The sequence below is a fragment of the Tachysurus fulvidraco genome, chromosome 20, assembly GCF_022655615.1.
Source record: "Tachysurus fulvidraco isolate hzauxx_2018 chromosome 20, HZAU_PFXX_2.0, whole genome shotgun sequence".
Lineage (NCBI taxonomy): Eukaryota > Metazoa > Chordata > Actinopteri > Siluriformes > Bagridae > Tachysurus > Tachysurus fulvidraco.
The window spans coordinates 7496571-7511564 of NC_062537.1; the positions used below are offsets into that span (position 1 = coordinate 7496571).

The 14994-nt window shown below is 40.4% G+C and overlaps 1 protein-coding gene across 3 annotated transcripts in view; it reads right to left on the bottom strand.

The window, feature by feature from the left end:
• Positions 1-14994, bottom strand: part of LOC113638105 (adhesion G-protein coupled receptor G2) — a 38113-nt gene that overhangs the window by 13718 nt on the left and 9401 nt on the right. For 2 of the 3 annotated variants that reach the window (XM_047805212.1, XM_027139120.2), the window contains 14 exons: positions 13665-13712; positions 13496-13569; positions 12440-12651; positions 12224-12260; positions 12046-12083; positions 11815-11948; positions 11468-11591; positions 10628-10692; positions 10184-10231; positions 10044-10099; positions 9890-9921; positions 8869-8911; positions 8761-8786; positions 8494-8612 (listed from right to left, as the gene is read on the bottom strand). In XM_047805212.1, the coding sequence (XP_047661168.1) occupies positions 8494-8612; positions 8761-8786; positions 8869-8911; positions 9890-9921; positions 10044-10099; positions 10184-10231; positions 10628-10692; positions 11468-11591; positions 11815-11948; positions 12046-12083; positions 12224-12260; positions 12440-12651; positions 13496-13569; positions 13665-13712 (1056 nt within the window). The remainder of the gene's footprint in view (positions 1-8493; positions 8613-8760; positions 8787-8868; positions 8912-9889; positions 9922-10043; positions 10100-10183; positions 10232-10627; positions 10693-11467; positions 11592-11814; positions 11949-12045; positions 12084-12223; positions 12261-12439; positions 12652-13495; positions 13570-13664; positions 13713-14994) is intronic. The other variant, XM_047805210.1, reaches the window with a different exon arrangement.

A 14994-nucleotide genomic window follows, 5' to 3' on the forward strand; every position in this document is an offset into this window, starting at 1 on the left:
GAAGGCCCCCAAACATTCGTAACATGAGGTTTTATAAGCATGATTCAAACACAGAAAACACAGAAGAAAGGAAAACATTGTCAATCATTGCTTATATTACCAGATCAGGATAAACTTACCAAGCTCTGCCTAAGCAGTGTTCGTAACACTGTCAAAGCATATTTTTTTCATCTCAGAAACATTACCAAATTATGTCCCATGTTGACTTTTTCTGTGGCTGAAAAGTTAATCGACACTTTTGTCTGTTCATGTCTTGATTGCTGTAATGCTTTGCTGGCTGGAGTTCATAAAGCTACCTTAAGTAAATTACAGTTGGTACAAAATTCAGCTGCTAGAATTCTGACTAGGACCAGTGCAAGGGAGCACATCACACACATATCCTGGAAAAATTGCACTGGCTTCCTGTTAGTTTTCATATTGATTTTAAAATTCTCATGCTCAATTATAAGGCCTTGAATAATTTGGCCCCTCAATATTTGTGTGAGCTGTTAACCCCCTACATTCCTACACATGCTCTACGCTCTTCTGAAGCTAGTCTTCTAACTGTCCAAACAACACGGCTAAAAACTATGGGTGATCGGGATTTTTCTTATTTGGCTCCCAAATTGTGGAATCCTTGCCCTCAGAGATTAGGAATGCAGAATCCCTGGATGTTTTTAAATCCCACCTTAAAACGTACTTATTTAGGGTGGCTTTTATCTGATTTCTTTGTTATTTATTGGCTTTTTATTTTTGTATGGTTAGTTTTAGTGCCTGTACTGTTATGTGTATCTTTTACTTTCATCTTTTATGTCAAGCACTGTGGGAAGCATCTTTTAAAGGCACTATACAAAATTCATTCATTTTCTACTGCTTATCCGAACTTCTCTGGTCACGGGGAGCCTGTGCCTATCTCAGGCGTCATCGGGCATCAAGGCAGGATACAGCCTGGACGGAATGCCAACCCATCACAGGGCACACACACACTCTCATTCACTCACACACTCACACACTACAGACAATTTTCCAGATATGCCAATCAACCTACCATGCATGTCTTTGGACCGGGGGAGGAAACCGGAGTACCCGGAGGAAACCCCCAAGGCACGGGGAGAACATGCAAACTTCACACACACAAGGCGGAGGCAGATACTTATCTGCATACTTATTATTATTATTATTATTATTATTATTATTATTATTATTAATGGTGCTTGCAAAGCATCATTATTGTTATTCTGCATACTTATTAATGGTGCATGCTAAAGCAACATTCTTATTCTCTTGCATACTTATTATTAATGGTGCTTGCAAAGCATCGTTATTGTTATTCTGCATACTTATTATTATTATTAATGTGCTTGCTAAAGCACATTCTTATTCTCTTGCATACTTATTATTATTATTATTATTATTATTATTATTATTATTATTATTATTATTATTATTATTATTATTTCCCTCCTTGAACTGCCACCTTATTGTGGTGGAGGGGTTTGCATGCCTGAATGATCCTAGGAGCTATGTTGTCTGGGGCTTTCAGCCCCTGGTAGGGTCTCCCAAGGCAAACAGGTCCTAGGTGACAGGCCAGACAAAGAGTGGTTCAAAAACCCTTATGAAGAAAATTAAAACAAGGTCCGTGATGTCGCCCGGTATAGCGCAACCGGGGCCCCACCCTGGAGCCAGGCCCTGGGTTGGGGCTCGCATCCGAGCGCCTGGTGGCCGGGTCTTACCCCATGGGGCCCAACCGGGCTCAGCCAGAAGGAGTGACGTGGGGCCTATCTCCTGTGGGCCCACCACCTGCAGGAGAAACCGTAAGGGGCTGGTGCAATGTGGATTGGGTGGCAGTCGAAGGCGGGAGCCTCGGCGACTCAATCTCCGGACACGGAATCTGACTCTAGGGACATGGAATGTCACCTCGCTGGGGGGGAAGGAGCCTGAGCTGGTGCGGGAGGTTGAGAGATACCGATTAGAGATAGTTGGGCTTGCCTCCACACACAGCTTGGGCTCTGGAACCCAACTCCTCGAGAGAGGCTGGACTCTCCCGCGGTGAGAGGCGGCGGGCTGGTATGGGCTTGCTCATAGCACCCCAGCTCAGCAGCCATGTGTTGGAGTTCACCCCGGTGAACGAGAGGGTCGTTTCCCTGTGCCTTCGGGGCAAGGAGAGGTCCCTCACTGTTCTTTGTGCTTATGGGCCAAATGGCAGTGTAGAGTACCCGACCTTCTTGGCGTCTCTGGGAGGGGTGCTAGAAAGTGCCCCGACCGGGGACTCCGTCGTTCTACTGGGGGACTTCAGCGCTCACGTGGGCAGCGACAGTGACACCTGGAGGGGCGTGATTGGGAGGAACTGCCCCCCCGAACTGAACCCGAGTGGTGTTCTGTTATTGGACTTCTGTGCTAGTCACAGTTTGTCCATAACGAACACCATGTTCAAGCATAAGGGTGTCCATCAGTACACATGGCACCAGGACACCCTAGGTCGGAAGTCGATGATCGACTTTGTGGTTGTTTCATCTGACCTCCGGCGGAGCTGTCAACTGATCACCACCTGGTGGTGAGTTGGGTCCAATGGCAGGGGAGGAAGTTGGACAGGGAGGGAGGTTGGACACATTGAGTCCGAGTGGACCATGTTCTCCACCTCCATTGTCGATGCAGCCGCACTGAGCTGTGGCCGTAAGGTCTCCGGTGCCTGTCGTGGCGGCAATCCCCGAACCCGGTGGTGGACCCCGGAAGTAAGGGATGCCATCAAGCTGAAGAAAAAGTCCTATCGAGCCTGGTTGGCTCGGGGGACTCCGGGGGCAGCTGATAGTTACCGGAGGGCCAAGCGAGCTTCAGCCCGGGTGGTTGCAGAGGCAAAAACTCGGGTCTAGGAGGAGTTCGGTGAGGCCATGGAGAAGGACTATCGGTTGGCCTTGAAGAAATTCTGGCAAACCGTCCGGCGCCTCAGAAGGGGGGGAAGCAGTGCCCTGCTCACACTGTTTACAGTGGGAGTGGGAATCTGCTGACTTCGACTGGTGACATCCTCGGACGGTGGAAGGAGCACTTCGAGGATCTCCTCAACCCCACCAACATGTCTTCCATTGAGGAAGCAGAGGCGGAGGGCTTGGTTGTGGACTCATCGATCCCCAAAGCTGAGGTCACTGAGGTAGTTGAGAAGCTCCTCGGTGGCAAGGCACCGGGGGTGGATGAGTTCCGCCCTGAGTACCTTAAGTCTCTGGATGTTGTGGGGCTGTCTTGATTGACACGCCTCTGCAATATCGCGTGGCGGTTGGGGACAGTGCCTCTGGACTGGCAGACTGGGGTAGTGGTCCCTCTGTTTAAGAAGGGGGACCGGAGGGTGTGTTCCAACTACAGGGGATAACACTCCTCAGCCTCCCCGGAAAAGTCTATGCCAGGGTACTGGAGAGGAGAATTCGGCCGATAGTCGAACCTTGGATTCAGGAGGAACAATGCGGGTTTCGTCATGGTCGTGGAACACTGGACCATCTCTATACCCTCACCAGGTTGCTGAAGGGTTCATGGGAGTTTGCCCAACCAGTCCACATGTGTTTTGTGGATCTGGAGAAGGAATTTGACTGTGTCCCTCGTGGTGACCTGTGGGGGGTGCTCTGGGAGTATGGGGTTCGGGGCCCTCTGCTAAGGGCTGTCCGGTCCCTATATGATCGGAGCAGGAGTTTGGTTCGCATTGCCGGCAGTAAGTCAGACTTGTTCCCGGTGCATGTTGGACTCCGGCAGGGCTGCCCTTTGTCACTGGTCCTGTTCATTATTTATATGGACAGGATTTCTAGGCGCAGTCGGGGACCGGAGGGAGTCCGGTTTGGGGACCACAGGATTTGTGGTGAAGAAAGAGCTGAGCCACAAGGCGAAGCTCTCTATTTATCAGTCGATCTACGTTCCTACCCTCACCTATGGTCATGAACTTTGGGTCATGACCGAAAGGACAAGATCCCGGATACAGGCGGCCGAAATGAGTTTCCTCCACAGGGTGGCTGGGCGCTCCCTTAGAGATTGGGTGAGGAGCTCAATCACTCGGGAAGAGCTCAGAGTAGAGCCGCTGCTCCTCCACATTGAGAGGGGTCAGCTGCGGTGGCTCGGGCATCTGTTTCGGATGCCTCCTGGACGCCTCCCCAGGGAGGTGTTCCGGGCATGTCCAACCGGGAGGAGGCCCCGAGGAAGACCTAGGACATGCTGGAGGGACTATGTCTCTCGGCTGGCCTGGGAACGCCTCTGTATTCCCCCGGAAGAGCTGGAGAAAGTGTCTGGGGAGAGGGAAGTCTGGGTGTCCCTGCTCAGACTGCTGCCCCCTCGACCCGGCCCCGGATAAGCGGTAGAAAATGGACGGATGGATGGATTATTATTATTAGACAAAAATTTATTTTAAAAATGCGGCCTAGGACTTTCGAGCCACATGCACCAAATTCGGATATGTCGTACACCCTGGTCTGAAGTTTGTTGCTTCTATTTTTCTAAGCGATCGGAATTCCGGCATTCCCGGTACGGAAGCTCAAAGTTGCCTTTTTTCCCACAGACTTCCATTATAAACTTTTGAGGTTTATAACTCGGCAAGTTTTCGAGCGATTTACACCGAACTCTGACAGGGTCTTTAGGACCTTACTCTGGACGAAGTTTTTATTCCGGAGTTCCGACGAAATTTTCGGTTTTCCTGTAGTTGACGATCGAACATCCCATAGACTTGAATGGGGAATTCCGAAAAGTCCTCTAAGCTCTCACACACACAGCGTGCGCAGAGCTCAGGCACGGCTTCTCTCTCTGTGATCCACGCAGTATAATAATAAGTAGAATCCCATAATGACTGCAGTATTGACATGAAATGTCCAAACCCTCAGTAGCCACTTTTTGCCAAAAGTATTGGCACCCCACCGGATATTCTGGTGACATCACTCGACACCACGTGACGTCACGTGTAGCCCCGCCCCCAAAAGAAGCGAAATCAAAAATTTGCACAACATGGACATGTGACATATCAAAACACTCAGCACAATGAGGGGAACTGCCCCACGGGTATTCTGGTCACATCACGTGACGTCACGTGTAGCCACGCCCCCAAAACAAGCGAAAAAAAACATTTGCACAAAATGGACATGTGACATATCAAAACACTCAGCACAGTGAGGAGAACTGCCCCACGGGTATTATGGTCACGTCACGTGACGTCACGTGATGTCACATGTAGCCCCGCCCCCAAAACAAGCAAAATTAAATATTTGCACAACATGGACATGTGACATATCAAAACACTCAGCACAATGAGGGGAACTGCCCCACGGGTATTCTGGTCACGTCACGTGACGTCACGTGTAGCCCCGCCACCAGAACAAGCGAAATCAAAAATTTGCACAACATGGACATGTGACATATCAAAACACAGCACAATGAGGGGAACTGCCCCACGGGTATTCTGGTCACGTCACGTCACGTGAGGTCACGTGTAGCCCCGCCCCCAAAACAAGCGAAATCAAAAATTTGCACAACATGGACATGTGACATATCAAAACACTTAGCCCAATGAGGGGAACTGCCCCACGGGAATTCTGGTCACGTCACGTGACGCCACGTGTAGCCCCGCCCCCAAAACAAGGAAAATCAAAAAATTTGCACAACATGGACATGTGACATATCAAAACACTCAACACATTGAGGGGAACTGCCCCACGGGTATTATGGTCATGTCACGTGACGTCACGTGTAGCCCCGACCCCAAAACAAGCAAAATAAAAAATTTGCACAACATGGACATGTGACATATCAAAACACTCAGCACAATGAGGGGAACTGCCCCACGGGTATTATGGTCACGTCACGTGACGTCACGTGATGTCACATGTAGCCCCGCCCCAAAAACAAGCAAAATTGAAAATTTGCTCAACATGGACATGTGACATATCAAAACACTCAGCACAATGAAGGGAACTGCCCCACGGGTATTATGGTCACGTCACATGCTCATGTCCACTCACCTCCAAAAGTATTGGCACCCTAGCGGTCCAGTAGCTTTTACAATCTTTCTGACCACTCGCCTCCAAAATGCACCCGGCCTTTGCGAATACTTGCACCGTCAAAGCCAACATCAAAGTTTGTCGCGATGAACTTTACAAATCTAGTTATTATTATTATTATTATTCTTCCGGACACTTTTTAGGCACGTAACTTGTCCCACAGCTTTTGTTCTAGACGTCTAACACTTTATAGTAAAGTTTCATTAGTTGACATTAGTTACCACATTACTTAACATGAACTAATAATGAACTGCACTTCTACAGCATTTATTCATTTTGTTCATGTTAATTTCAACATTTACTAATACATTACTAACACCGTGTTAACATTAGTTAATATACTGTGAACTAACATGAACAAAGAGTAAACTTTGTTTTAACAAAGATTACTAAATACAATAATTTATTGCTCATGGTTAGTAAATGTTAGTTAATACATTAAATTTGAACTAATGATCCTTATTGTAACATGATTACATTTTTTCCCAGTAAAATCTCTGATTGATGCTTTAGTTCAAGATCTTCATGGCGCTTGTTTCAGGAAAAGATAAATGGATTTTCAGGTGTGCTCTTTTTTTGCAGGTGAGAAACTAGTCTGCAAATATAACCATAGTAACTGTGTAGCCATACCCTAGCAACCATGTAGTGCACCTTACGAACCATATTGCAATATAAAGAAGCCATATCTCAGTTACACAACGTAGAACACTCAGCACGATGAGGGGAACTGACGTCACGTGTAAACCCGCCCCAAAATAAGCGAAATCAAAAATTTAGCACAACATGGACATGTCATATATCAAAACACTCAGCACGATGAGGGGAACTGATGTCACGTGTAGCCCCGCCCCCAAAATAAGCGAAATAAAAAATTTTGCACAACATGGGCATGTGACATATCAACACACTCAGCACGATGAGGCGAACTTGCCACGTGCAAGCACATTCACATTTTCCTGCAGCTTTTGTCCTAGACCCATGAATGAGGTGTCAAATCGACCGGCTCATTGAGGACAGGTGTGCTATGACTTTTATAAGCGATCAGAATTCCGGAATTCCTGGTACGGAAGTTCAAAGGGTTTTTTTTTCCCCATAGAATTGAATGGGGAATTCTAAAAACTTGTTTGTTCTCTCTGTACATGTGAAGGAGACTGTCAATACATGTAACTATCAACTCCACACTATCAATCCAATGATTCCACAAGTATTGGCCCCCAGTCAATACACTTTTGTCCAAAAGCATTGGCACCCCACCGGGTATTCACGTGACGTCACGTGTAGCCCCGCCCCCAAAATACTGCTCAATGCAGAATAATAAATAGAAATCCATAATGACTGCAGTTTTGACATGAAATGTCAAAACACTTAGTAGTCACTTTTGTCCAAAAGTATTTGGAACCCACCGGGTATTCACGTGACTTCACGTGTAGCTCCGCCCCCAAAATAAGGGAAATCATAAATTTTGCACAACATGGACATGTCATATATCGAAACACTCAGCCAAATGAGGGGAAGTGCCTCACGTGTGTTTTGGTCACGTGACGTCACATGTAGCCCCGCCCCCAAAATCATAAATTTTGCCCAATATGGACATGTCATATATCAAAACACTCAGCCCAATGAGGGGAAGTGACCCCCCGCGTGTTTTGGTCACGTCACGTGACGTCACGTGTAGCCCCGCCCCCCAAATAAGCGAAATCAAAAAGTTAGCACAACATGGGGATGTGTCATATATCAAAATACTCAGCCCAATGAGGGGAAGTGCTTCACGTGTGTTTTGGTGACGTCACGTGACGTCACGTGTAGCCCCGCCCCCAAATAAGTGAAATCATAAATTTTGCACAACATGGACATGTCGTATATCAAAACACTCAGCACGATAAGGTGAACTTGCCACGTGCAAACACCATTCACATTTTCTTCAGGAAATGTACCGTTCTAGTTGTTATTATTTAGCTATTTTAGAGCCTGAGTGTCACCATCTCATCTCCGGCTCATTCTAATGCTCTAATATTTTACACAAATCTATTTTACACAATCTAATGATTTGTAGTCATAAACAACTTCTGGCCACGCACAAATAATGTCAGACCCCCACAAACAACATCTTAGTAAAAATTTCCATCACAATACCTGATGATCTTGTTGGGAGGTAAAGGTACTTATCTTTTAAGGTGGAAGTCTAGACACTGTTGGAAAATTCCTTCTCCAATGTGTTTTCTCAAGAAAAACCTGTCAGCCTCAGAGGCATGAACAATATTTTTAATTTAAAATTTTAATAATCCATTTGAGCCATGCAGAAAATCAGCATAAGCACCCTCATATGGTAATATATTTACCTACACTGCATAAACATTGACATGTATTTTGATCTTGTTTTGAAAGTACTGACTTTCATTTGCCAACTCTGAATATAGTCCATAGAGTGAAATAGAGAATGAAGATGTATGAAGACCACTTTTACTTTTGTTGATAGCTATAAGACTAATACACATACCCACTCTGGTGACAGTACCATCATGGACAATGATGCTCTGGTTTTTGAATGCACTCCTCAATGCTGAGCTGAGTAAACACACATCTATGGCTTTTCTTAGTTTCACAATGATGGTGCATCTTTGCAGGCAAGTAAATAAAGAGTATTAATTTTACATAATAAGAACTTTGTAAATTTGTTAATTCAGTTTTTTGTCACCAGTATAAAATAAGCATATGAAAATTTGTGGTATCTCTGAGTGTAAGACTATAAGGAATGTAAACTTACCTTATATCACATGTCACAGTATAATTCTATATAGTGAAAATACATATTATATACACTGTTATAAACATTAATAAAAAAAATAGAATTAACAGAAAGAAGGATACTTACTTCATAGATTTGGGAAATATTCTTCAAAGCCTGGCAATCAAAACTAAATGAAACACACACACACGCCTAATACATTCCACCCTTTGAAAAGGTAATCATATATGCAAAAGAAGTCAGTTTGTGTGTGTGTGTGTGCGTAAAATCAATAAATTATATATATATATATATATATATATATATATATATATATATATATATATATACGTATATATATATATATATATATATATATATATACGTATATATATATACGTATATATATATATATATATATATATATATACGTATATATATATATATATATATATATATATATATATATATATATATATACGTATATATATATATATATATATATATATATATATATATATATATATATATATATATATATATATATACCTCAGCACAATGCAAATATCCTGCAGATACAGGTCAGGAGCTTTAGTTAATGTCAGAGTGAGGCACCAGATGGTTAGTACTAAAATGATTTGTTTGAGTATTTCATGAACCGATGATCTCCTGTGAATCAGGATGAAAACCTATATACTGTAGTCTTCTGCTGTTGAGCCCATACACCTAAACAATGATTTGTGCATGCTGACATGTGTTTATGCTCACCACAATTGTAAAAAACCAGAACACCCAAACATAAACCAATCTGTCCATTCTCTGCTGACCTCTCTCATCAACAATTTATTTCCTTTGTTGCACCATTAAGTAAACTATAGAGATTAGCAGTTAGAAATGCTCACACTAGCCTGTATGGCAGTAACAATCATGCCATGGTCAATATCACAGAGATCACGTTTTATACCCATTCTGATGGTTGTTTATAAAATTACCCAAAGCTCTTGTCTCTTATCTGCCTGATATAATGCATTGTACTGCTGCCACAAAATTGGTTTATTTCATAATTGCATGAATGATTAGATAAATAGATTTTCTTCATAAAGTGTAAACACACATATATAGACATAATTAGGTATATAGATATATTAATAGAATTTGATGAACATACCTAGTGATGTTACATGTAGGATTTGTTAATATCTGTGGAACAAGTAAATGATCAGCTGTGCCTTTCTTCCAACATAGCAGAGTTCATAGTATTGCAAACTAAATATTATGGATTCAGTTTAAGGAATACAATACAGCTTCACCAAAAAACTGACTTGTGTCATATTAAAACCGAAGTCTGTAGTTCCAATGTCCAAACTATAATAGGCAGCTATAAAAAGAACAAAGAGAAAGGTAGCTTGAGTTGAAATACTAATGCTGCATTTGCACTATATTAATTTCTATATTTTCTCACCTGTGCTGCTGCAATAAGAGATACAATTACAAGTATTTGGTTGATTTTCTGAGGAGTAAAATTAAAGTTTAATTGTTATATGACAACATGCTATATAATAATGCTCTGTGATGGTCTGATCAGTGTATCAGTCATTACTAAAATCATAGCAAATGCAAACACCAATATTATATTCAAAATGTATATAATATAAAGAGGTTCATATGAATATTGGTAAGTCTAATGTATTTGCATATACACATTTCATCTACCTCTTAAGTAGACAGAAGAGAAGAACATATATACCTATTTATAGAATAATAATAATAATAATAATAATAATAATAATAATAATAATAATAATAATAATAAATAATGACATATACTGTATCAAATTAATAATGATTTTGAAAAATCAGCTATAAATATAAGATCATATATTGCCACCACATTTGCTATACATACCAAAGGTGCAGTTCATCTGATCTCCAATATATAGTGAAACATATACAGTTTCACTGTTGCCACTGCTGAAAAATATATAGTAAAATAAAATAAAAAAATATTCTGTAAACTACTGACATTTCTCCCAAATTCTAAATAAACATATTGTAAACATATTTGCAGAAAATAAACTCTTCAAAATAAAATTCAGCAGTGTTTTAGACATGAAATAATGCAATGAAAACAAGCTCATATTCACTTTTAAATAACACAATAAATCAATATTTGGTTAAATATCCCTGGTTTTTAATTGCAGCTTTCATACATCATGGTATTCTTTCCAACAATCTTTCACATTGCTGTTGGGTGAATTTACGCAAAAATTCAAGCAGCTCAGCTTTGTTTGATGGCTAGTGGCCATCCTTCTTTGGATCCCATTCCAAAGGTTTTCAACGGGGTTCAGGTCTGGAGATTTGGCCATGACAGAGTCTTGATGTGGTGTTCCTCCATCCATACCTTGATTTACTTGGCTATGTTGCATGAAGCACTGTACTGAAAAACCAATCCTCAGAGTTGGGAAACATTGTCAGAACAGAAGGAAGCAAGTTTTCTTCCAGGACAACCTTGTACATGCTTTGATTCATTTGCCCTTCACAAAGACGAATGTGCTTAATTCCAACCTTGCTGAAGCAACACAGTTGGTGTGCGAAACTGTGGCTTGTAGACCTCTCCAGGTCTTTGTCGAACCACGGCCTCACAAACTCACTCGACTTTCTGATCAGTAGTCTAACACCTTAACCGCTTTGCTACCACTACTTTATTTAACATTTATTACTCGTATACATAAACAAGGTTTCTTACCATGAAACGTTTACTGTGTCAGTTGAATTGCAGTGAATGTTAGGGCTAAGAGAACCGTTGCACTTTTCAAAGCTTCCAACAGGAGGTCCTGGATTTACTGCCACACTGTGACAAATCCCTTTTACTGTCAGGTTAAAAGTTGATAAGTTACATAGTCTTTATTCTGCATATTTTATTTATTTATATCATTATTTCTATCAAATCAAAAAATATTCCTAGCAAATGGACAACAAAGGCAGAAAAAACAGAATTCAAATAACAAAAATTGCAAGTGGTACTGCAAGCAAAATAACTTTATAGGTTATATCAGTCTTTATGATCTTAGAATGTGTATGAACAACACTCACCCACTTGCTCTACAGAATCTCCAACCACATATGCCTGGATGGAGGATTTATCCGGTACTGTGCTCACAGTTTGTATGATGCAGCATGTATTGGTTGGATGTGTTAATTGCAACAACACAGTACATGTAGTCTGCCTAAAACAAAAATTTTAAGCCATTAGCAACATTATATCAACTTTGTGTTAGGATTTAATAGGATAATAGCAAAGGAGAAGAATCTTGGCTAACTGACCTTATAGCACTCTTATTGGCACACATGACCTTAATGTCCTAAAAATGTAAATAAATAACAAACTAAATTTTGTTTGTATTCATCCAAGTCATATTATAAACACATCTTAAATGGTTAATAAAGAAACATGTATAGTAAGTCAGACATATTTGGGCTGATTTCTAAACACACTGCTTACTTTGAACACGTTTGTAGATTCCGTTCCATTTGACACACTGTGAGCAAGCAATAGGAAAGTATTTGTTACACAGGCTTGTAAATGTTTACTTTTTAGATATTTTTTGCAAGCTTAGACATTATTTCAAATGTAAAAATATAAAGCCAACATATTTTCTATTTTGAAAACAATTTTTAAAAAAACACTGCATTTGCCAATGTAATACAAATGATTTACCTGCTGTTTCCAAGTGTCCCATTGTAAAATAGATTTGTAGTAAATGAGCTGATATTTTGTGTGACAGAAGCAGTGACAGGGTCAGAAGTAGATACTCCGTTGATGGCAGTGTCTTTTTTAGTTTCACTGGTTGAAGTGGTATTGATTTTTAATGGTCTAACAGTAGGAAAAGCAGGACTGCATTCGTTTTGATTTTGGAACAGATTTTGAAGCTGAAAAACATTAGATTTAAAGTGACAGGGTTAATTGTAAATCACCTCTGTTTTCTGTGAATGAAGAGATATTGATAAAATATAATTGTCTCAAAATAAATAAAGATCACTGTTTGAGTGTTTTTGCTCTTCAGGTTTAAGGTTATATTCGGTGAATGACTAACAATTTATAAGAAATATAGAAAGAAACATAAGAAAGAAAAAATTCTGCACAAGGCACTTTCTTTCATAGCATATTGTCACATAAATAAATAAATGGTTAATTTTAGTAAAAAAAAAAATTTCAGAGTAATCGATATTTAACCCAGTGTCACTATCAATTAATCATTAATTAGACATTAATATGTAATAATTAGGTCATTTTAAATAACTTTACAAGTCATAAACATGTAGCAGATTTAGCTAGCTAATTTTAGACACTTCTTTCAAATGGCTAAAGAAAATCCTGCATAATTGCCATAATAATAATAATAATAATAATAATAATAATAATAATAATAATAATAATAATAATAATAATAATAATAATAAGTATTGCTTATAGTCTGTCTAGAGCTCATCAGAATATCTAAAATATCTTGCTTATAGTCTGTCTAGAGCTCTTCAGAATATCTAAATACATATCTTTTTTCAACACTATATTATTCTATTTTTCTTTTTCATTTCTAGATGCAAGCTTCAGTAACTTCAGTTGGAGTGGCCTGAAACTTCAGTACATATATGTATAGTTTATATGTAAAGCATCACTTGACACAATATTCACTGCAGCATATATATTAGTACAAAACAAGAAATAAACTTTCTCTCCACACATATAAAATGAAAATGCCAGTTCAGTACTTACCCAGGCAGATATATCTGACTCATTAGATTCAGATCCATTAACTTCAACATTTACTGTCATCCAGTAATACACCGCTGCAAAAAAATGATTACAGTTGATCAACAGCATTTCTCATTTATTCCTCACTCATAAATATTATTTATATTGTTATTTAGGCAGTAATACTCACAGTCACTGTGACAGTTTTGTGAGAAACTGCAATGCACTGGCCAGGGTGCTGTATCATAATGAGTAAATTAATTTTGGAGATATCTCAAATTTAAAACTCAACAGGCAACAAACAATGTATAACATACTGTGGATATAAATTGTCTACATAACCTGTAAAAAAAAACAGCAGGTTTTTGTGTCGCAAAGAAAATTAAACCAACAATATACAAATGGAAAACACAGAGAATTTTTTTTAAAAACTTTAACAACAGACTCCATGTCCCAAAATACACAGCATCATTAGTGCAGTAATTCTGATGACAAATAAAATACAGCTACTTTAGCATTTTCTTGACATCATCTTGGTTTCATCTGACTGCTGAGTCATGGTCTACAAATGTCTTGCACTAACAAGATTACTATCAAAAGGCATCAGTATAGATCAGGATTGGGGCACAAAATCATTTCCAAAACATTAGATCATAGAACAAAAGTTTAAAACAGAAGCCTTTTTTATGAGACAAAAAAATTATACAATCAATACTTATAATCCAAAGAACACCACACCTACAGTGAAGCATGGTGGTGGCAACACCATGCTATTAGTGATGGCCGGTTCGTGAAAGGTCAGGGTATATTCTGGCAAACGGTTTCCCTGTTGCGTTTTGCAATCGGCAGAGCAAACTGTATGGATTGGAGGACAACCTGCACTATTTAATGCCTGCTGGCCGAGAGATGGGGTCCCTGTCAGACTTTATCAATTTAGCGTTGCTCCTGGGCAGGTCCTCTGCAACCATGAGCAGGGGAAAGAGGGACACCGGCCGTAAGTATTTTTGGGGGGGCAGTAGGCATCGGGATCCTTGGGCTACGGAGCCAAGCCAGCCACGGACGCCCGAATGCTCTAAAATGACCCCGTCAAACCCAGTCCCGTGCCCACCTGTGACCGAGCTGGTTCATGTGGCTACAATTTATACAAACTTAACCAGTAGGCGTTGTTTTTAGCAAAAAAAAAAAAAAAAACCTTTGCATACCCAGCTCTGATAAATGATCTGATATTTACATATCCTTGTGTCCATACATGTTTGTTATAATGTTTTCATATGCTAATAAACTCAGTGCTTAAAAATTCAAATTGCACGGTTATTACGTTTGACCAATCATATGCGGTTTAATAGACTATCAGAGCCATTGAGAGAAATACTAATACGAAACTTAGAGGTTGACATTTTTTCGTGATTCCCGCGGGTCACGGGAATCCTGTGGGATGGGAAACAAAATCACTAATCACGTGACTGGAACGGGACAGGAAAAATGTCAGCGGGATTGGGCGGGACCGGGAATACACAAAT